This window comes from Limanda limanda, chromosome 17, assembly GCF_963576545.1.
Source record: "Limanda limanda chromosome 17, fLimLim1.1, whole genome shotgun sequence".
NCBI classification, from domain to species: Eukaryota; Metazoa; Chordata; class Actinopteri; order Pleuronectiformes; family Pleuronectidae; genus Limanda; species Limanda limanda.
In genome coordinates this window covers 14,818,069-14,841,945 of record NC_083652.1, presented here as the reverse complement: position 1 = coordinate 14,841,945, position 23,877 = coordinate 14,818,069, and the positions used below count along the sequence as shown (strand labels likewise).

General features: G+C 43.8%; 1 protein-coding gene across 1 annotated transcript; it reads left to right on the top strand.

The window, feature by feature from the left end:
* The first annotated feature begins 756 nt into the window (after positions 1–756).
* On the top strand, positions 757–23,827 carry myo15aa (myosin XVAa). Its single transcript, XM_061089481.1, has 64 exons — positions 757–839; positions 1,071–1,134; positions 1,240–1,349; positions 1,495–1,569; positions 3,381–3,471; positions 3,615–3,620; positions 4,014–4,117; positions 4,219–4,282; positions 4,376–4,489; positions 4,587–4,748; positions 4,846–4,959; positions 5,277–5,335; positions 5,466–5,589; positions 5,733–5,828; positions 6,092–6,223; positions 6,339–6,464; positions 6,583–6,660; positions 6,776–6,933; positions 7,058–7,103; positions 7,210–7,334; positions 7,630–7,747; positions 7,878–8,053; positions 8,228–8,312; positions 8,456–8,509; positions 8,590–8,671; positions 8,887–9,017; positions 9,141–9,236; positions 9,453–9,688; positions 9,918–10,108; positions 10,465–10,537; positions 10,627–10,818; positions 10,941–11,059; positions 11,230–11,324; positions 12,523–12,658; positions 14,287–14,351; positions 14,654–14,791; positions 14,911–14,971; positions 15,771–15,918; positions 16,018–16,111; positions 16,186–16,306; positions 16,409–16,524; positions 17,079–17,138; positions 17,381–17,456; positions 17,555–17,670; positions 17,745–17,863; positions 17,956–18,097; positions 18,343–18,454; positions 18,589–18,663; positions 18,955–19,157; positions 19,504–19,628; positions 19,799–19,862; positions 19,968–20,040; positions 20,300–20,373; positions 20,477–20,559; positions 20,673–20,803; positions 20,897–20,991; positions 21,346–21,423; positions 21,501–21,597; positions 21,700–21,860; positions 22,176–22,309; positions 22,553–22,686; positions 22,906–23,039; positions 23,415–23,555; positions 23,726–23,827. Exons 1-64 carry the CDS (start codon positions 757–759, stop codon positions 23,825–23,827), a joined length of 6,987 nt encoding a protein of 2,328 aa, XP_060945464.1.
* The last annotated feature ends 50 nt before the right edge of the window (positions 23,828–23,877 follow it).

The following is a 23,877-nucleotide window of genomic DNA, read 5'->3' as shown; positions in this document are numbered from 1 at the left end:
ACCCCGAACACTTGACTTGTCTAATGCTCTAAGTAACAAGAACCTACAATCTGCCACGTACCGTTTACCAGATGGAACTCTGATCAGCCGTCCTAAGCCTGCTTCTTCACCCCGAACACTTGACCTGTCTAACGCTTTATCAAAGAACCAAAACCTTCGTGAGGCAAACTACCGTCTCCCTAATGGCAATATCATGACACGGCTTGGTGCCCCTAAGACTCCAGAACCTCGCTCGCTTAACCTTTCTGGTGCTCTGCAGAACCCGAACCTCAGACAGGCCTCTTACCGCCTCCCCTCATACGCTGTAGTATCACCCCAGGTGCAGGGATCTGGACCAGAACAGCACTGGGCACAGGGATCTGGAGCTGAAGGCTTTGAACTGCAGCAAGATGTGGACGTGTGGGATGCAGAGAGGGTTCTACCTCACGGGACGGTGCAGAACCTCAATAAGTGGTCCATGCATAGAGATGGGGAGCTGCTGGAGCCCCACAGCATGATGGATTGGGGGAATGCGGGACATGAATCGGGGGAATGGAATCTCAGCAGGGAGGGGGAACCACAGGGGCAGTGGTATGACAAGGTAAACGTTTTGAATGACTCACACTACACGTTGACACACAACATGCACTTTTCTGTAAACCTTTAGTATTCTTTGTGCAATAAAAAATAAAAAACTAGGGTGGGGGGCCTGTGTTATTAGTGGTGATACTTTTTGAAAGAGCAATATCCTCATTCTGGAGTATGTATTTGTTTTAGATGTTCTCAATCAGAAGCCTGCCCACCATGGCTCATCGGGAGCAAGGAGAGCAAGACGGAGTGGAGGATATGACGCAGCTGGAGTAAGTACAGAACAACCCATATACGCATGAGTTATGTTGGTCAGACTGAAGTCAATGTTATTCATATTTCGTTAATAAATTATGGAGTATATGTGGTTTTAAAGCTTCAAAAACATGATGATTAAGAATCACCAAGGCCAATTTTAAATTCAGTGCAGCTCGAACATGCAAAGTTGTCATTTGCATTGTTCTGTCACATACTTTAATAATCTGCTTTAATGCTTTGTCCAGGGATATGCATGAGAGGACTGTTCTGCTGAATTTGAGGAAAAGGTTTGAGAGACAACTCATATATGTAAGTATCTGAAGAGAACTCAAATCAAACCACCCATATCTGAGCAGTTTGTGTGTGACTTTACGAATCCATCACTTCATTTCTTTTTTCTCTGTTGCTGTTCAGACGTACATAGGTAGTATTCTGGTGTCTGTAAACCCCTATAAGATGTACAATATTTACGGGACGGACGTGGTGATGCAGTACAAGGGTCGGGCGCTGGGAGAGAATCCTCCGTGAGTATTGTTCACTCTCAACTGTGGGGACAGTTAATTGAAACCTAAGAAATAGTTTTGAAGATAGAAAGATTATTTGACAGAGAGGGTTTGAATTCATTGTTATGATTTTGGTTGTGTTGTAATCAAAGTTTATTTTCTTCAGGCATTTGTTTGCCATAGCAAATGCTGCTCATTCCAAAATGATGGATGCCAAACACAACCAGGTCATAATTATCAGGTAAGATGCTGCATCTTTAATCCTCATTCAATTCCTCTCTCCTCTGCCTTTTTTAATAACTTTTACATATATCTCTAAATGTCACACGTCCCAGTTTACCAGCATTCAGTAGAAAGTATTTTTGTTCAAAGTTACATCCCTACTCTTAGGATTATGTCACATATTGTCCTTTTCACTGTATCATCTGAAATAATGTTTTTGAGAATACGCTCCTGAAGGCATATTACATGGATGAGTGGATCAAACTTAGTAGCTACATTGTTATAAGAATAATATGTTTTTATGTTTCTACAAAGAGAGAAAAACTCTCCTGACCTCAATTTTATATCCTAGTACTGCCACATGTACATCTAACTACTGTGTAATTTATTTCTCCTTTTCCAAAACATGTAGCTATTTTCTTCCATTGAAAGTTAGCTGGAATCACTAAGTATATTTAGTCGTACCTGATTGCAGACTGAAGTTCTATTTGTGCATCTTCGTTGTGCAGCTACAATATATTTTTTGTCGTATAACTTGAGCTAACCTCCTCTGCCTTGTGTCGGTTTAACCTTGGTGTCTTGGATTCCATCTTCAGGTGGATAAGTGTTTGTAAATTCATGAGTGTCTGTCTGTGGTTTACTGGGCAGCAAACTTAAGACAGAGCCATACCTCACTCCTCTGTCTGTCACAGGCGTCGCTCTGCATCACAACCGATCGGCTGCGCGAGCAAACACACAAACTTACACTCACAGACAACAAGTTAATTAACATCAAATCAAAATGTTAAAAAAAATAGGGTCGTAACATGTGTAGTACATCTACACGCCTGTACATGGACGTGTGCTTTTTGAAACACTTATAGATAACACACGGATACATCTACGCACACACCTGGATCACTCTAGCCGTGTTCGGAAGGAGACACCTGTAAGGAAAGCCCAGCCAGGTCTGGGCCGTGAGCAGATAATGTTTCAGACATGTATGTGTGTGTGTCCAAGTGCACGTGTGCGGAACCTGTGTTTGTGTGTGCGTCACCTTGTGTAGGGGTTACCGAGGTCTGGTGTACAGTGACCAGCAACGGCCCGGTTTTGAGCTAACTTAACCCACTTGTTGAAACCGTACTCTGGACCGTGGTCTGTCGAGGTGCCAGTCACATACACACACACACACACACACACACAGTTGATGCCAACAACTTAACACTAAGTACCACCATTATGCAACTTTGGCCAAATGAGGCCAGAGGTGTGTGTGTGTGTGTGTGTGTGCTGGTGTGTGTGTGTGCATCAGAGCGTTTCAGGTGGTTAAATGCAAAAGTGGAGCTGGGGCCTGTTGTAATTCAAGATTAGTCTGGTTTCAAATCACTAAGACAAACACTCCATCAGCAGAAGACAATGCAAACCCTAAGTGATTAAAAGCTGGTGATTAAAAGAGTGTAATGATGCTCACACTGCGGATAATGTTCACACTTTGGCCTCAACATGGTTTTACTCCAGTTTATGTTTTAGCAAATTGGTTTGTCTCACTTTTGTAGCCCATGTGAACTGAGAAAGTTCACACTAGCACTAGTTCTGTCATGAGAGAAGCCAAATAAGTATGAGTCATTTAAAAATATGTACAATTCTTTTCTTTAAAATAAGGGCATTGTTTTTGCTCCATTTTGTGTTTTTGAACAAATGCCCGATTTGATAATTTAGAGTTTTTCAGACAAACCGAAGGATAATGTGTTTCCTTCATCGCCTGAGAAATTGAAAGATAAAGCTGTATATGCACTGTGCATTCATTCTGGTTTGTGTTCTGTTAAGTGAGTGTGTGCTGTTGTGTTTCAGTGGGGAGAGCGGTTCGGGGAAAACCGAGGCCACCAAGTTAGTTCTTCGCTACCTAGCAGCAATACATCACAAATGCAACCTTGCACAACAGGTACACACACACACACACACACACACACACAAACACACACTTCTGGTGTGTACATGATGCACACCCAGACACACAACAAATAATTCTTTGTGTTTTTGAATTTTGTATTTGTCTGTTTCTCCGATGGCTCTCCCCGGTGGCAGATTGAGGTAGTGGGGTTCCCTGCATGTACTTTTACCTTTCACAACTCATGCTCACTTATCCATTAATTTATGGCCATAAGAATAGCCGGTTGCTGTGTTTTGCAGTGATGTGTGGATATATTCACTATGAACTAATGTTTTATTTCAAATAGACATTAAATGGTCTTGAGTGTGATTGTGGTATATGCAGAAACAACTTGTGGTTTTAAGCAAAAGCCAAAGATTTATGCCACAGACCAGATTTCATGGGACGTGGTTTATTGGGATGTATGTAAATGTGCAGTGTTGTAAAACAGATAATAAATTAACCAGCTAGCTTTAAACAATAGCACTTTATTAAAAAATGCTGCATCCTCCTGATGAAGGCTGTTGATTGACTGTATGTGTCAAACCTGGTAGATCCTTGAGGCAGCTCCTCTGCTGGAATCTTTTGGAAATGCCAAAACTGTGCGGAATGATAATTCCAGTCGCTTCGGGAAATACATAGAGATCTATCTGGAGAAGTGAGTATGAAATTAAGTTATGGTCTGTGTTCCAATCTCAATCCTTCTCTTGTTAAACTAACCCTCTCACCCCTAATCTCTCTCTCTCTCTCGCCCTCCAGTGGTGTGATCAGCGGTGCCATAACTTCTCAGTACCTGTTGGAGAAGTCTCGTATCGTCTTCCAGGTGACAGATTTACTTTATTTTTCTCGTCCATCACTTCTCATTGAACTGTCCGTATATCCAAGTGTTGAGGCGAACTTGCGATTTCCCTTTCAGGCCAAAGATGAGAGGAACTATCACATCTTCTACGAGATGTTGGCAGGTCTCCCTCCGCCGCAGAAGCAGGCTTTCTATCTGCAAGAGGCCGAGACCTATTATTACCTCAACCAGGTGAGGAAGGAATCTGCCTCAGGGTGTTGATACGTTCATTCAGGTCACAGATGTTTATTCTAATGGGATGATGATGCCTATGGCTCCGTCTCTACAGGGAGGGGATTGTGGAATAACGGGAAAGAATGATGCAGAAGACTTCCTGCGTCTGCTTGCTGCCATGGAGATCCTCCACTTCACCCCTGACGACCAGTCGGCCATCTTTAGGATTCTTTCTTCCATACTGCACCTGGGAAATGTCTACTTCCAGAAACATGAGGTCATATTTTATTCTAAGTGTTCAGTTTGATGGCAGCAGAATGATTCTCTTTTGGAGGAGAGATGAAGTCATTTCCTTTTTGCCTGGTGCCCTACAGGCTGATGGCCAGGAGGTGGCGACAGTGGTGAGCGCTCAGGAGATCAGAGTGGTGGCGGAGCTGCTGCTCATTTCTCCAGAGGGACTTCAGAAAGCTGTCACCTTCAAAGTCACAGTCAGTCACTTTGACTTCATGTGCATGTTGATCCATTCATCCACACACACGATAAGATATAGAGCAGCTTTAAATAAATCTGAAGTTTGGATGTGATTCCTATGCTGGATGGTTAATTACAGATATTTATATGAAAATCTCAAATATTATTTGAAGTATTTTAGGAGTTGAAGGAGTTGTTTCCAATTAGGTAACAGGTCATAAGGAGATTTTAGAATTTTTACATGATAAAATATGATGTTAAATTGGTTCATGGTTTGGCCCTTTATATAAAATAATGGCTGCTGTGCTGTTTAACCCTCTGATCTTATCCGCAGGAGACGATGAGGGACAAGATCTACACTCCACTGACAGTAGAAAGTGCTGTCGATGCCAGGTGAGAGACAGTTCCTGCTCCATGATACATGTACTGCATGTAAAGTAATGTATTCCAGATGTATTTCACATGTAATAACAACCTGAAAATCTGTGTACATGTCTCCCACACACAAATCTGCGTTCTTCAGAGATGCTGTTGCCAAGATCCTGTACTCGCTGCTCTTCCATTGGTTGACAGAGAGGATCAACGCTCAGGTGTACCCTCGCCAACACACCCTCTCCATCTCCATCCTGGACATTTACGGATTTGAGGTCGGTGACTTTAATTGCCATGGGTTCATGTTTGTATTCAGTGTAATCGCTCTTTAGACGTGTAGATGAGACATAAAGAATCACCAGCTGTGTGTGTCTGTGTGTGTCTGTGTGTGTGTGTGTGTGTGTGTGTGCTACAACAGGATCTAACCTTCAACAGCTTTGAGCAGCTTTGCATCAATTATGCAAACGAGTACTTGCAGTTCTTCTTCAACAGGATCATTTTCAGGGAGGAACAGGTGAGACCACGTTCACACCTGTGGGGATGCTCACTCACACACCGTCCTCATTTCTGATGCACGTGCATGAAACCATTAGTAAATGTAAATGTGCTAGACAAGAGGATGAAACAATTAAATAAACACTAGATTGAAACATGGAATCACACGAAAGTAAATCAAATAAAGATCAGCTGGTCTAAGATGGCGTGCAGGCAGACACACGTGGTAAATCCAACGTGACGTGGTATTGTCTGTGTTATTGTCTGTGATCTCGGGCACAGGAGGAGTACAGCAGGGAGCAGATCCCCTGGCAGAACATCCCCTTCAACGACAATCAGCCCTGCATCGACCTCATCGCCGCTAAGCCTCATGGGATACTGAGGATCCTGGATGATCAGAGCTCCTTCCCACAGGTGAGGGGGGGGGGGGAGTCACATTCACATATATACAGTCTATGATTCACACATCTGCGACAGGCGACAAATCATCGTACATGTCACCTAGATTCTAGTTCTTATTTGTTGCCAGGCGACGGACCACACTTTCCTCCAGAAGTGTCACTATCACCATGGCAACAGCCCACTGTACATGAAGCCAAAGATGCCCCACCCAGAGTTCACCATCAGGCACTTTGCCGGCCGAGTCACCTACCAGGTGAACAGCTCCTCCCTGGATCCAAGCATCACTTACACATGAACAGTTTATTCAAATCGTTAAACAAGCAGCAAGATAAATATAAATTTTCCAATAATTTCCGATGTGATCAACGCAGGTTTACAAGTTCCTTGATAAGAACTACGACCAGGTCCGACAGGGCATCCTGGATCTGTTCATCCAGAGCAGGAACAAGGTGAGAGGAGAGGAGCGTCTTCGCGTGAACAGCCTGCGTGGAAACGTTTTCTCCTGTGAATAATTCATGTGGACCCTGTCATGCGTGGATGTCGTGTGTATTCGTGTTTGTCTAGATGGTGTCAAATCTGTTCGTGGCTCACGCAGAGCTCGTGGGTCAGCAGAGAGGAGGTCACATGAGGAAAAGCAGCACGGTCACCAGAAGGTACCAAGCGCCCACCGTCAGCAACAAGTTCCAACAGTCCCTGCTGGAGCTGGTGGAGAAGATGGAGAGGTGAAGCAGAGTTCAAATAATTATATGAGCAGTATTTTCCTTTAAATTATTAAAGCTGCAAAAATGTTACACTGAAAAGAAAACTAGCTGATTTCTACTCCTTTCCTTTATTCTTGTATTTCAGGTGCAACCCTTTTTTCGTCCGCTGCATTAAGCCAAATAACATGAAGGTAGATTGATTATAATTTTATATTCACACGGATTATTAGATGTAGGTAATGACAATCATGATTTGTTTTAGTGTGTTCACATGTGTATTTATACATCTGTGTTCAGCTGCCAGGTGTGATGGAAGACGAGCTGGTGAGCGGCCAGCTGCGACACTCTGGCGTCCTGGAAACCATCCGGATCCGTAGGGAGGGATATCCGGTCAGGATGCCATTCCACGTCTTCCTGTTCAGGTGCCAACACCCGCTTTATCTCTAAATCCTTCAGCCACACCGCTGTCACTCTAATGATGGTTCAATACACACCAGTCTGCAAAATACACAAACACAGAGCTGGTTTCAACATATTAGAGTTTCAAGTTATGCACAAACAAAATCTTCAGGTTGTTCCTAAAGTGTAATTGGTGACTAAAGGCCATTGTTTTTTTTGCAGTATGGATCAGAAATGCATCTGTCACTGCTTTTGAATCTATCTGAATATTTATTTTATGAACACGTGCCCATGCATGTGAATGTGTGTCGTCCCCAGGTACAAGTCTCTGGTGGGGATTCGAGAGCTTCCAGCTGCAAACGGAGATAACTGTGTGATAATGCTCAGTAAACTGTGTCCCCTGAGACCAGGGTATTTTCACGTTGGAGTCACGAAGGTGAGATTCTCCTGCAGTTTGTGTCATGATGTTGAGTAAGAGCTGCCATTTTTTATCTCATTGATAGATACTGTGGTTTAATTTATGAATAAAAGTGACACAAACTCGTGTGTGTGTGTGTGTGTACCAGATGTTTCTGAAGGAGGACATCTACCAGCTGCTGGAGTGTAAGCGAGAGCGCTCCCGACATCTCGCCGCTCTCACCCTGCAGCGTTACACCCGCATGTTCTTCGTCAGGAAACGCTTTGTGGCCTTTCGCAAGAAGATCATCGGGCTGCAGGCACAGTGCAGAGGCTTCCTCACCAGGTAACGTTCAAACTATATGAATATCTAAGAACTGGACTCTGATAAATGGAAACAATGACACTGTGACTTCTGTAGCACATCAGCACAAAAGCTTCTCAGGACCGAGTTCATCGCATCTTGTGTTAAGTGAGATATTAAACTTCACATAACTCCAATACTGGTTGTGTCCTGTAGGAGGCGCTATGTGATTATGAGGGAGAGTCTGGTCCGATTCCGCTCCCTCGTCCACATGTATGTCAACCGCAAGCAATACATCAAGGTACATGCAGCAGGGTTTTAAAGGACATTGTGTTTTCATGTTGAGTACAAGAGGAAACCTCACCTATCGGACACATGTGTGTTGATAAGCAGATAACTGTTCACATGAATGTTCAGCTTGTGATTTCTGTGATCTGGCTGCAGATGAAGTTTGAAGCCCAGAGGAAAACTGATGAGGAGAGGAGGAGGAGAGAGAAGGTAAGATGGACACCTGCATGGGATTTATTCATCCATGTTTCTGCCTGAGAGACTTTCTGAGTTCACTCTAACTCCTCCAGGAGCTGACCAAGAGGGAGGTGGTGAACGTCACACACCTGCTGATCCCTGCAGAGCTGGGAGCTTTACTGCAGACAGCAGGAGGTGAGGAGATGTTCAGCACAGGGTCACATACAGAAATCTGATTACACTTACTTTTAACGTCAATTTTGGATCAACTTTATATTCTGTAATCTTGTCAGCTTCAACAGCAATAGTAGAGTCGTGTCAATAAACAAAATACTTGACTAAATACACATGAACACACATTAAAAGACTCAAGACTTCTGCATGATTCCTGTTTGTCCTGCTCACTCTAGTCCGGAGGGAGCTGCACTCGGACTGTTTGGCTCTGCTTCAAGCTCCTCACATTCAGGAGGAGAATCAACTCACTCTGCCGCTGGACATCAACAACTTCCCGTTCTACCGCTTCGTGCAGATCTACTTCAGGGTGAGACGGGCATCAGGGCACTGACAGTACTGCAGTCAGCCTGAGGACTGCAGATATGTATTCTCCTTATAAAGCTGTTACACAATTTACTTCCTATATAACTGTGATGTTTTAACTCTGTAGGAACCGAAGTTTGGGATGCTGACGGCCCCTCTGGACTCACCCCTGACCCGTGTAGAGGAGGATCTCACAGGGGAGGCTCTGGAGCTCTTCATCATGGTGGGCTGCCCGTTTCTTATAAAAACTCTTTTCTTAAAACTTAATTTACCCATGAATCTGGAATTAAGATGATTTACTACGATACAGATTCACACACTGCCACCTTTGTTTTTGTTATTATTACTTGATTCTGTGTCCCAGAAGGTCTCTAAGAACCCTGGTATCACATATCATATCTGTTTCGAACGGTGCCTGTCTGTGTTTTGTTTTCCTCAGGTATTACGATTCATGGGGGACCCTCATCTGAACGGAGCGCAGGAAAACATGTTTGGGAATTACATCATCCAAAGGGGACTCACGTCTCCGGGGCTACGGGACGAGATCCTGTCTCAGGTGGTCAACCAGGTGTGGAGGAACGTCAACTCAGAGAACGCTGAGCGAGGCTGGCTGCTGCTGTCGGCCTGCGTCTGCAGCTTCGCCCCCTCGCCCAAGATGGAGAAATATCTACTGAAGTAAAGAATATATATAGATGCCGTATATACGTGTGAACAGAAGATGACATACATTTCCCCAAATCTTTACATGAGGCTGAATCTATGTTAAGAAATAACTCAAATAATGTAATTTTACTACTTAGATTAACTTTCATACCCCTAAAAATCAGAAAAAAAGGTTTCCAGGTTTAAATCTTCATATAAAATTTAATGCAGTTTAACATCATTGAACCTTCCCCCCCCCCAGGTTCGTCTCGGACCATGCTCCTGCTGGCTGCCAGGCGCTGCTTCAACACAGACTCATTCAAGCCAATCAGAAAACACAATTAGGCTCCGGCTCCACTCCCGAGACTGCGAGGACCTATCCGCTCGCGCTGCTGGAGTGGACGGCCAATCGGAAAAAGGCCAACATGGTGTTGCACGTGCACTGTTTTGATGGTGAGCTCTTACAACACTTTATGAAGTTTGTGTGTGATGCCAGAAAAACTGCAGATAGGCTGCACACTACTTTTCATCTTCACATTCAGATGTAGTACATATCTCAGTCTCCTTCTCTCGTGCGGTTTAAAAAGAGAAAAGCCAGGAGAAGTGCTTGGGACTGCTGGCATCAGCATTAATGGGCCGGATCAGTTACAACCACTTACCATCGATAATTTATTGCCAGTCAGTGTCAGGTGCACTCAGGGCTTTCTTCCTTTGACTTGCACCATTTATTGCCTTCTGATAACAATCTGTGTGGTTTCAAAACCACAATGGAAGTAAAAAGCATCTGGATGTTTGCTGTCTCTCTGCAGGAGGCTCCTTCCTGTGTCCCGTCCACTCCTGGACTCGGGGAGAGGCGTTAGCAGGAGACATCCTGCGCCACAGGTGCAGATATTATACATCATCCATCTCCTGGACCATTTTATATTACTTAATTTGTGAATTAAAGTTAGTTGACCTGGATGGTCTTGCAGGGGCGTGTCCGACTGGTGGAGGGGGAGTTCAATTCTAATGAAGGAGCACGGCCAGTGGGTGGAGTTAGCAGGTCACGACTACGTGATGGACCTGGTTTCAGACCTGGAGCTTCCGCCGGACTTCCCCAAGCAGAAGAGCTACTTTGTCATCAGCACCGACGACCCGGCTAGAGTCCGGGCCAATGCCAGCCTGTCAGTGCACAACACACACACACACACTAACACACACACACACACACACACACACACACCAACCGGGCCATGGCTGAGAAATGAATGAAGCTCTGAATAATTCACCTCTCCCCTCGTCTCAGTGCTCTGGTCGGCGGCGGCTTTGACTCCGACGAGGAGCTGGTTCCGTCCTTTCCTCTGAGCAGCAGCAGCAGCAGACCGGCCTACAGCCTGCCAGACTCTGACGGCTACTACAGTCATGGTACACTCACCACAATATATATCCCAAACTGATGGCATAGATGACTAATAATATGCACAATACTATCATGGTTGGTGTGCATAGGGTGTGTTTCTAGTATGTGTGTTGTGGTTTCTTACATCAGATTGTAAAGTAGGTTTTTAAAGCCTCTCTGCTCCGTGTGTGTCCAGTGGAGTCGGATGCGTTGAGTGACGGTCAGACTCAGAGAGGAATGGATCGCTACCTGGACAGCCTGTTTGACCCTGTGCTGTCAGACGGCAGCGCAGTGAGTACACACACACACTCACACACACACACGCACACACACACACACACACACACACACACACACACACACACACACACGCACACACACACACACAAACACACACTCACCTGCACTAAGCGCTTTCCCTCCTGCTTTGGAAAATACTTCAGTGCTCGAATGACTTCATGAATTAATCAGTTGGCTCGTAAACTGCAAAACTCTGTTGCTTCCTCATAATTAGACAGAACTTAACTTTATTTATCAGCTGAAAGTTGGGTCATGACTTGAGATATTCAAGTTCAATCAACGTTTTTTTTTTTTTTTACTTACTTTAAAAATTCTCTTGGAAATAAAAGAGGTTGGAATTGAATTCAAAAACCTACATCATGGTTGGAATTATTAAGAATAAAAAACATGTATGAAAGCAGCACGTTTTCCTTTTTGTGTATTTTAACCCTCTGACTTATGCTGGGACCCTAAAAGTGTGACCTCAAGCTCCGCCTCTAAACGTGTGAGCTGTTGATCGATTCACGGAGGGAAAATGTGAACCACTGCTTCTGTTTGTGTATGAATGGAGCAGACGAGGGGGGGGGGATGATTAGGTTACTATACAACACGTAGGCAGTTTTATAACCGTCTCATCTGCAACTCCACAATTTATTTATTACAACAGGACGATAAAGAAAAGTCCCAAGGAGAAGATATGTAGAAAGTAGATTTGGTGCTGCAGAAACTCTCTCTGTTTTATATTTAAAAAACATGAATATCTATATCTGGAGCTAAGATATACACCGTGATGTGGAGTCTTTCCCTGCGTCTTTGCCTGTATTATTTCATTTATTATCATTTCATTAAAAAGTTATTTAGTTTTGCTGTGTCTAGACAGTCAGATTTTCTTTGTTGCTTCTTTCCTCAGACTCTTTGTGCCAGTTTCTTCGTGTGTGCCTGTGTATGTGTGGAGCTTTTTGTACAGGGTGTACTTCCTGGGGTGTATTCAGTTTCTGACTCACGCAGAGAGGCTACGAATCAACCTGTTCAACACACTCCCTCTCTCTTGTCTCCCGTAGTCTCTCACTCCCCCCCCCTCCTCTCTCTCTATGTATACACAGCCTTTTTGTCATACTCTCCATGTCTCTCAAACTCCACGTTTTCAACATCGACAGTCTTCCCTCTCCCCCTGCTGACTTTCTGTCACCGGCTTCTCTCTGCCCACCAGGACATGGAAAAGACGGGAAGTTTGACGGCGAGGATGAAGGGAGGAGGAGGTATTGGCATCACAGGAGGAGGAAGAGGAGAGGGGGAGAGTCCTGCGACCCCCAGTCGGCCGTATCCACCAGGAATACACCCTGGAGGTAAAGTGTGTATCTTATGTTAAAGTCTTTCTGTTCACTGTCATGTAGTTTTTTTTGTATTTTTGTATTTTGCCATCTAAAGTTTCTAGTTTTCAGCTGCATGTTGTTAACCAATGTATTTTGTCATCCATTCTTTATTTTCTTATCCTATTTTTCTTCTTTAATGTCCCATCCTGTATTTTGACTCTTTCTTTTTTATTTCATCAAATTATTTTCAAGTTATTTGATTTATTCACATCAACTCGATTTAATAGGAAATTCTTCATTAAATGGGACTTTGAATTGAACTTATGTGATCAAATTAAATGAACATTTTATATGTAATTTTAATACATAAAGTTAGCATTTTAGGAGAAACATTTTTGTGAGTGTAAACTTTCGAATGTTTTGGATAAGTATGTTTTAAATCATCAAAACAATTGATTAAAATACAGAAATCAAAAAGATAATCTTGTATTTCATATCAATAGAAATATATATATTGTAATTGCTGTCATTATTTCCATACGGTTTAACAGTCAAGTGTAAAACAGTCTCACAGGTGTAAAGGTTCAGATGTACAGTTGACCGACGTTAATCTGTCGCTTAGAGGCTGTAATGAGCAGTCTGACCTCATCGATAATGCATCAGCAGCCATTCACTGTAACCACAGACTCTTTAGTGCCCGTCTATAGACATCGCTCCCTCTCAGTCTCTCTCCACTCACTCACTCTCCTGTCCCTCAATCCACCACATGCAGTAATGTGCTTAAGTTATTCTCTTCAGTTTATGCCTCTGCGTTGTCCTGTTGGGTTTTCAGTTCTTTGCAAATATTTTTATGTGGAAAAGAGATTGACTCAATTTCATTGACTGCAGGGATTCACACAATTAAAAATGCCTTTAATATAACTCAATGTTTTAATTTTAACGATGAAGTTATTTTAGTTAAATATTTGTACCATACTTCTACTGCTACAAGGGCAATAAGTCACCATCAAACAGAGACAGTTCCTAACTCTCCCCCTGTTCCCTGCTCGCTGCTCCTCAAGCTGTGCCAGTGCTCCCAGTAGCAGGAGGAATGATGCCGCCCATCCCCACCATGCCAATCCCCTCCCACCACCATCACCACGAACAACACCAGCAGCAGCAGCCACCGCAGCCGCAGCCAGCGCAGCCGCAGCCACTGCAGCCGCAACCATACCACCAATACAACCGTCCCCAACACCACCATCCCCCCCAGCCTTATCCTGCCCCACATGTGTCACCCACTCACGCACCTGCTGCTTCTCCCCCCGCTGACAGAGATGCTGAAGCAGCATCCCGATTCACCGTGGCCCCCGGTGTCTCGGGGGTGCCCTCACTCCCTGTAGTCCCAGGCCTGTCTGGCATGAGCGGTATGCCAGGTACAACAGACAGGTGTGCGTTGGTTTTCCCTGCATGTTTGGCCTGAAGCATGCAGGCATGAGGAGGTTACAATAAATATAATGAAAAATCCATATCAGGTGCTGTGATATCTATGTTACAGGTTGTCCTGTGTGCTTTGGTTGAAGTGGATGAGTTCACGAGGTTGTTTGCAGTGGTCTGTGGAAGTTTCTCTAAAACAAAATCATTGTCATCACATAGAGTGTTTGTGTGTTTGTTTTCTCCAGGGTCGGAGCAGACAGTCATGTCTCAGCAGCAGCAGGCCATCATCAACCAGCAAGCCATCATTCTGGTTCGTCCAACATCCTCTCTCTCAACAGCTGACACAGGACGCACCGATCACACTGGCCCTCATCAGAGTGACTAGCCTGTTCAGATTTTATACACATTTCCAAACACACACATTCCCTTTTGTTAAGCAAACAAGTGTTTTTAACGCTGCGAAATTCGGTTAAAAATGAAAATTACCATTAGACAAGCTTATACACTGAAGCATTAACCTTTACTCCACATTAATACCATTCATACATCATGTTAAGAATAAACAGTAACATGACGCTGATATAAGTATGTGGGTGTGTGTTTGTGTCTCAGGCTCAGCAGATGACGATGCAAGCGATCGCGATCCAGCAGCAAATGTTGTCGTCTTTCCCCCCCGTCGCCCCGGCTCCTCAGTCACCACCTTTCCAGCATCAAACGCACTCACAGCAGCGCTCCTACACACCCAGTCCAGTGAGTAATCAAACACATGCACTGAACCAATGTGTGAACGTACATGCACACAAGCATTTGATAAAATCTGAAGTTTTGCCAGAATACACACACGTAGCTTTACTCGCTCTTTTCTGCAGAAAAAAGAAGGGGAGGAGTCAGCGTACAGGCCTGGTCCTGCATCGGTTCAACGTAAGAGGAGTAAGTTTATCACTGAAGTTTAACACTCGAGGTTTTGCTGTGGTGTAAATGATGCTCTGTACTGCTTTCTTTCTGGATTCCCTGAATCCAAACGAGTGGAAAGAACAATGCTGATGCATTGTGATGAAGGGATCTGAGGTTGGAAAGACCACATCATCCAATTTAAATTGTGAAACTTCATGTGGGAGAGGTCCAATGGTTTCTCTTTAAGGGGCAATTGTTGAAATATAAGACAAGAGCCATGAGCCACAATGTCCTCGGTTCAAGTCCGACTGGCAGACGTTTCTTTCTTTCTTCCTCCTTTTCCAAACATCTCTTTACTTTAACTCTCTAATAAAACCTAAAACAACATGAAATGAAAATAAAGGCCGATCCTACATCTGGATGAAAGGTGCTAATTCATGTTGAATGAGATTAACTCGAAGACAGGATTGGACGAGCTTCTGTACTTGGTCCTGAAAACAACGTCCAGAATCAAATATATACCACAAATTATTGCAACTGGTTAAATATATTGGTTCTTCTCCCAGATTGCCATCTATTTGAGTTTTTTGTTTTATTGTCATGAAGATTTAAGAAGGTTTTGAGAAGCACAACTGTTTAAAGTCAGACAGGCAGTTGGTAAATTATGAGAACTGAAGATTGTAAGTTTCCCTCCATAACAGAGGAAAAAGCTATTTGACAGAAAGGATTGTAATATGTTAAGAGCAGAGCCTTTCCAGAATGATAGAGCGGTCTATAGAGTAAAAGGTTGAGTCTAACAGAACAGGAATGGATTTAATAGAACTTTACACTGCAGGCTCAACACGTGGCCCCCCTCCCGAGGATGTGGTCCGATCCCGTGTGAATAACACTGAGCGTTTGGATCCTAGCCATGACATTAAAGACATCATCAAACACCACCAGCCTGCTGACACAACAACTTCTACTGGACCTGCCCCACAAAGGTAACACACACACACACACACACACACACACACACGTTTTTTGCACAGGCCCGAGAGATGTATTTTATCTGCTCTACTTACATTTATGTATGTGTGTAGAAAAAGTGATGGGAAGGGGTTTGGAAAGAAGTCAGACCCTCACGGTGAAGCAATGGAGATCCTGAAAGACCAGATGGCAAACCCACCAAAGCCGGTAACCTTCCTCCTCTCCTACAGATAAATCCACACACAAAATCAAATAATATCTGACCTTTTTTAATGTGTCAGTCTCAGAGGAAGCCTCAGTCCTCACAACGTAAAGAAGAAGGAGGCGTTAAGGTTGTCAAGTCCACCAGGTCCCGTCCAGCAGCGCCATCTAGCTCCAGCATGAGTCCTGCGCCTCCTCCAGGTGACTTTTCAACATGCACCTATATACATGTATGAGAAGTTCCATCAAAAAACATTATGACAGTGTGTGCATGTGTGTGTCTGTGTGTATTTGTGTTTCCAGTCTGCAGAGAGTTGCCAGTAGAGGAGGAGATCATTCAGACTCAACTCCACAGCAAAGCCAGTGATGAATATTACACTTACTCGAATGTCCCTTGGAAACTCTACATGAGAAAAGAGGTGAATTAACACACACACACGTGACTCTTTTTTTGGTTGTTTTTTAAACAAAACACCTATAAATACCTGCATACAACAAAGGGAACATTAAAATATGTTCAGTTGCTGAGCCTAAACTTTACAGATGAAACTTTTTGTTTAGGAATTCAAAGATAATCAGGCGAATATTATTGCACCTGTCTTTAAGTACAAGACATGTATATGTGTCCAGCAATAATCTACTGGTATTAATGTTACATTAATGTATAATATATAGGGCTGGGCAAGTTAACTCGTTTTAATCGAGTTAACTCAAGTGATGAGTTAACTCGATTAATTATTTTATCTCGCATTAACTCAGGTTTGATTATTTATTGTTTTATTGTGAAAGTCAGGCTTTTATTTTGTGAAAGTCTGTTGCTGACTGCTGCAGAACAGGAAAAAAGAAAATAATTGGCGGATAAACAATCGAGTTAACTCATCACTTGAATTAACTCGATTAAAACGAGTTAACTTGCCCAGCCCTAATAATATATTTCATTATATTTCCACTGTTGTTGTTTTTATGTCGACAGGTTTTCTATCCGAGAGAGACGCTCAACAATCCTCTTACTCTGGATCTGATCTTCAGACAGGTTGATTTTTGTATTCAATACTTATCTATGATACATTTGCTTAATACTGCATTTGTTTTATTATTATTTTATTTTTGGATTTATTGTTTCAAAATGAGGTTCAGCAAAACTAGCAACTATATGGCAAAGAATTAAATGAAAAATACACTTTTGTCCTGTGATTTAGATTTATAAGGAATAAATGTAAATGTTATATGTGTTAAATGTCATATTAACATTTCTGAATATGTATTTGTGTACAGGTTGTACATGACACCTTCTCTGAGGCCTGCATCCGTATCACTCAGGATGAGAGACAGAAGATGAAGGCTCTGTTCGGTCAGTCCACATCAGCCTCTGACGTCTTTCTGTTCAGTTTCAGTCACTTAGCTCAAAAGGTTTAATAACCTCAACTCTTCATTTGTTTCCTTTGACAGCGGAGAACGACGTGGACCAGCTTTCAGGAACAAGTGATGAGAACATAAAGAAGAAAGTCGTCGCAGTGTCCCGAGACTCCTGGGACATCTACTTCTCTCGCCTCTTTCCAGCATCTGTGAGTTCTCGTCTCATCCTCTGCGTTCAAAACAGATCCAAGTGCAAACATGTGTGTGTGTGTGTGTGTTTCAGGGCAGTGTGGGGACAGGGGTGCAGGTGCTGTCTGTGTCACATAAAGGCATCAAGCTGCTGAAGATGGTGAGGAGCAGCTCCTCTTCCTCAGACTACTTCAGAGTCCTGAGGCCTTACAGGTGAGACGGTGAAATGATCGGCAGGGGGCCCTGAAGCCGAGCCGTACGACTTCCAACTGACATCCCGTCTTTGCATGTCACTTCCTGTCCAGCTACTCGGACATCCTGTTTGTGTCGATTCCCTCGAAGAACATGCTGGAGTTCAACCTGGCCAACGAGAAGCTGATCCTGTTCTCTGCCAAAGCCCCGCAGGTCAAACACATGATCGACTACTTCCTCACAGAGCTCAAGAAGGTGTGTCCGGTTTTTGTTGCTTTGTTTGAAGATGATTTTTATTTCCCACCCATGCCACTTGATCTCTTGAGGGTAAAAGGGGTGAAGTTCTGTTTTGATTTATACTTATGCTGCATTTTCAGAGTTAGAAAGTATAAAACCTTGCAGGCACAATTTAAATCAGATGAAAGCAAGATTAGTTTTTACTCTATATGACTCTGTATGGATGTGAACACGTCGTGTGTGTGTGTGTGTGTGTGTGTCAGGACTCAGAGTATGTGGTGGCGGTAAGGAACTACATCACAGAGGACAGGAGTCTGCTCAGCTTCCACAAGGGAGACATCATCAGGCTGCTGCACATGGACGGACTGGAGGCTGGTAAGACATGCAATGGAACAGGAACCCGCTGCTTAGTATCATCTCTGTGTTTGTGCATCTGTGAGTCATGTACAGTGTGTGTGTCTGCTTCTCTGTGCTTCACGCTGCCACTGTGTGCATATGTGTGTGTTCAGGTAAATATTACGGCTGCATCGTGAGGAAGAAGGTCATGCTACTGGAGGAGCTGAAGAGAGACACTCCTGAGTTTGGTGGGTTTGGTTTGGGACTCTGTGTGTGTGTTGTTTTCTTTTCCGCTGGTTGTTTTGTGGTTTGTTTTTATAGCAGAACTTTAACTTTTATGTTCTTAATTTATTTTTTCCTTTTATTTTGATATAATTGTTGATTGGTTTGCTGCTTGTCTTTGTCATAAAAGCTGAGAAATATTGTGTCTGGCTTTCTCTGTGTTTGTTTATAAACTTGTCAGTGACTATAAATGTTGTATTTTCTGGTGTGTGTCTGCTCGTGTGTGTGTGTGTATGTGTGTCTTTGTGTGTAAACAGGCTGGCGGTTCGGGGCCGTGTACGGAAAATCTGGATTGTTTCCGAGTGAGTACGTCCGTCCTGTGGCTGCTCCAGACTTCTTGGTTCTGCCTGATGAGCGCGTGGAGCCTCGACACAGACAGGGACACGTCGCCGCCTCTGCCGCTGTCGCCGTGGCGATGGGGTCAGCGGTGGCTGCCCATGAGCTTGACCTCTCCACAGAGGTTTGTGGTTCACTCACACATTCAGCAGACTGTAGTACAACAAAGAATCGTGATCACTACAAATATTGAAACGAGTTTGAATAACACACTTAGCTCAGCATGAATAAAACCCAGACATTATGGTTACGCTGGTGTTTACACAGTATGTTGGAATGTTTTGGTTTGAAGAAATGGAAATATTTTGTAGATAATTACATCTTTGGTGTTCCTTAAAGTGGCACTGTTGCTGAGCTTTCTCTCTCTGTGTGTGACTGTGTGTGTTTGTGTGTGTGTGTGTGTGTGTGTGTGTGTGTGTGTGTGTGTGTGTGTGTGTGTGTGTGTGTGTGTGTGTGTGTGTGTGTATTAGGTAGTAAATGAGTTATATGGGGACAGTCTGAGCATTGAACTGGACGATTTGCCTCTGCACGGCGGCCAGTACCATATCGCTGAGTTTGCCAAGAAGTACTTCAGAGTGGCCCGAAGTAACAGAAGGTCAGTCACACAAACACACACACACACACACACTAAAACACACACACACACACACACACACACACACACACACACACACAAACACACACACACACACGCACACTAATGTCAAAAGTAGATAGAAGCATATTCACATACATTTCTGACAGCTGCCTGTATTCTGTTAGTAGTGATCAGAAAGCCAAAAAGGGGAAGGAGGGCAAAGACCCTGTTGACATGATCAAGTTCTCCAAGGTAAAGTTAATTTCAAAATGATACCCTCGTATTTGTATTCCCAACTTAATTTTCAACTTTAAAAAATATATATTTTTATTCCTTGCTATGTCTTTGTCTCTCCAGTCTCCGATTCAGGAGTCTCTGATCGACTTCTCTGACAGCGGGATGAACAGAGTGGCGGCTGACATCTTCTTAGGTGAGAGGAGAGGGACAGAGCGAGGGATAGATGTAGAAGAGAGAGAGGAGGGGACTGATAAATATGATTGTGAGCCTCTTGGTGGAGATCTACATTAAAATCAGGATCTAGTGAATTTAAATATGGTTTCACTCGGAGACTGTTTGGTGTAGACTGAGGTTTAAACTCTACTTAGATGAACTCTGAAACCCTGACTCCTTCTGTACTATATGATATGTGTCCATGGGAGTTTTAATGTTATATAATTGTTTTTATCCAGCCATAATGAAGTTCATGGGAGATTTCCCGTTGAAGGGGCAGAATGAACAGGACCTGGTCACCACTATACTGAAGGTACAGACACACACTCTCTCTCACTTACATATTTTAGAGGCATATAAATGAGATGATCCCATGTGAAGAGAAATAAATATGCTCACAACTTGATCCTCTGTAGTTGAGCGGTGGCCACGGCCTGATAAAGGATGAGGCCTACTGCCAGGTGATGAAGCAGGTCACCACCAACACCAGCTCCAAACCGTAAGACTCGTCTCCTTGTTTCACGCTGACTGACACTTGAGATCTGATCTGTACCTGCTCAGTCAACTGCAAAAAACCTTCATTTGTAGTTGGGTGTTTGTGTCTTTGTGTAGGGACAGTTGTCAGAGAGGATGGAGGCTGCTCTATATCCTGACATCCTTTCATCGCTGCTCGGACGTCATGAAGCCGTTTCTGCTGACGTTCCTGCAGGATGCGTGTTCCAGTCCTGGGGTTCAGTACCAAGGTCGAGAAGCCGTTCTTACATCTATCCATTCATCCATCAGGGGTTCTAATCAGGGAGCTAATGAGTTTACTGGCTGCTCTTCTTACTTGACAGGTATTGCCAAGGCCTGTGAGCAGAATCTGAGGAGGACTTTTCAATATGGCGGACGTGTGCAGTATCCCAACAGCATGGAACTCAAAGCGATGCTGGTTGGTCTTTGTGTTCTTCTCAACAGTCATGAAAACACATTTAAATTCATTAGATCCTGATTTTCATTTTGGATCTGCAGCAAATTACACACACACACACACACACACACTAAAAACTATAGATTCATCAAGACCCATGAAATATTTTGGGAGACCTACATTTTGAAAACTGCTCTATCTCACTATGTTAAAGAGTTTTGTGGTAATTTGTCCTGTAGTTTTTGCGTAATCCTGCTAAATATTTTAGACAAAGGTCATAATAACTGTGTCAGGATGGAATAACGTTTAAAATCCAATTATATATTCCTAATAAATAAAAGTACACTCTCCTTCTGATTGGTGGTGTGTGTGCAGGCTGGGCGGAGCTCCAAGAGACAGCTGTTCCTGCTGCCAGGTGGAATCGAACGGCACCTTAAGATCAAGACGTGCTCTGTGAGGGGGACACACAAACACACACACATTTAAATTATATTGTGCCATTACTTATTGTGATCTTTTTTTCCTTTCAGGTATCTCTGGATGTCATCGAGGAGCTTTGCTTTGAGATGGAGCTGCACAGAGAGGAGGCGTTGGATGAATATGCCACCTTTTTGGTCACACACAAAGGTAATCCAGCTGGAGGCGAGGATCTGAAATTCAAATGTTCTTTGCAAAATCCAGGATACCACGTGGAAAAGTAGATCATCGCCGACCTGTGTTTCTGTTTAGGTCAGAACGTGCGTCCCCTGAACAAACGGGAGTACATCCTGGATGTGGCCACAGAGGCCGAGCTAGTGGACGCCAACTACAGCCTGTGGTTCAGAAGAGTCATCTGGAGTCTGGCTCTCAAGCTGGACAATGAACTCTATGTCACCATGCACTATAACCAGGTAGAGGTCTGCTGTGTTAAATGAAGGACTGAATGTCCTGTTTCTGGTAATCCACAGCAGCGCCAGACATTATTCCACAGAGATTCTACCTCTGCCGTCCCGACTGCAAAGCTACAATCCCATTTTCTGCTCATGTGCCTTGGGAAGAGCACATCCACGTCCTTCAAGTTTCCTGTGGGAAACCTTTATTTTAAAAACATGCAATTTGAGTGTCCTTGCATGGTTGACTTGACCACACGTTGATGTTGTTTGTAGCAAATGACAAACAGCATAAAAATCACACAAGATAACATTCTCTGTGTCTCTGTGTCCAAGGTCTTGCCAGATTACGTGAAGGCCTTGCTGAGTGTGGTTCCTCAGGGTAAAGCCAGTGAGCAGCATCTCCAGCAGATCGCCAGGCTGGCTGCGCTCCAGCACCGTGCCAAGGACACCGTCTACCTGCCCACCCTGTAAATATACACAGACCTACACCTACAGCATTCCTTTAGCGATGCCGGTTTGTTGGATACGTCGCACTTTTTAATGACTTTTTGTGCTTGTGAGTCAAACAGTGGACTCACAAAGACACATTAACACATACACACAGGTGCATCCTCACGCAATATATGCTGGACTTTGCAAATTAGCTTGGATGTAGGCTGCTTTTACAGAGAACACAACATGTATGTGTGTGTGTGTGTGTGTGTTATCAGACATGACGTGCAGGAGTGCGTCCCCCCGCAGTTCTACGGCAAACAAGGATCACAGCATTGGCTGAATATGACAACACAACACATGCAGCAGGTCCAGCCCTTGAACCCACACCAGGCCCGTGCACAGTTTCTAGGTAAGCCCGCAGCTCAGTCTGTGTCTCTATGTGAAGGTAGCCTCCATAGACACCGATGTTTTAAATCAATATTTGCAAGATTTAAAGAGTCGAAAAGACTTTAGTGCTTAATCTCTATTTGTAATTGGAAACGTGAATGGGTCTAAGCTTCACCGACTTGCCATGTAACTGTCTTTCTCTCGGTCACATCTGACGTCTTGGTGTGGTTTCTTTACCCAGGTCTGGTCAGTGCCTTCCCTATGTTCGGCTCCTCCTTCTTCTACATCCAGAGTTCGGGCTCTGCCTCCATTCATGCCCCGTGCGTCCTGGCTGTAAATCTCAACGGACTCCACTTCCTTGACAAGGATACTCATGTACGTTACAGACAAACATCCACAGTCCCATGTTGCAGATGATCCACCCAAGTCTGTGTAATGTGTGATTCATGCCAACACTGCAGCTGGATGTGTGTTATAGTTGGAATCTGAAGCAGCCAGGTGCTTGTTTGACTTTGTGTTGACCTCAAAAACTAGCAACTGATTTAATGATTTCAAAAACTAAGTATTTGGCTCCTCCTGCTGGTTATACAGTTTTATTTCTACCTTTCATTGCCTTATCTTTATAAACAACATATCAAACATATACCTTGATAAACGATGTTTTGACTCTACATATCCATCTGTCACTTTGTGTATGTGTGCATTCCTGTCACATCTATTTGTGTGTGTGTGTGTGTACTCTGTGATTAGGAGGCCATGGTGCGTTTCCCTCTGAAGGAGGTCCAGTCCACTCGCACCCAGAGACCGACTTCAGGCTCCAGTTACCCGTACGTGGAGATCATGATCGGGGACCTGCTCAACCAGCGCATCACACAGCTACAGCTGGAGCAGGTATGTGTCTGTGCATGACGCAGGGATAAAGAGAGAGGAGAGGATGGGGGTGCTCGAAGATGTGTTGTGTGATGTGATGTGTTATGTTATTCATTCCTAGCATAAGAGCTGTGTTGATTATTTATCTGTGTGTGTGTGTGTGTGTGTGTGTGTTTGTGTGTTTTCTCCAGGGCCTGGAGCTGTGCCGAGTCATTGCCATGCACATGGAGAACATGTTGTCAGTCAGAGAAAAAAGACTCACCTTGCCACCAAGCGAAATCACCTTGCTATAGTGTGCACACACACACACACACACACACACACACACACACACACACAGACA

What these genes read in the sequence shown, in the direction of transcription:
- myo15aa (XM_061089481.1), top strand. Translation starts at nt 757, where the DNA reads ATGTTCTCAATCAGAAGCCTGCCCACCATGGCTCATCGGGAGCAAGGA. An exon ending in ACCAACACCAGCTCCAAACC is followed by an intron (nt 20,560 to 20,672) that starts GTAAGACTCGTC and finishes GTCTTTGTGTAG; the next exon opens with GGACAGTTGTCAGAGAGGAT. An exon ending in TTAAGATCAAGACGTGCTCT is followed by an intron (nt 21,424 to 21,500) that starts GTGAGGGGGACA and finishes TTTTCCTTTCAG; the next exon opens with GTATCTCTGGATGTCATCGA.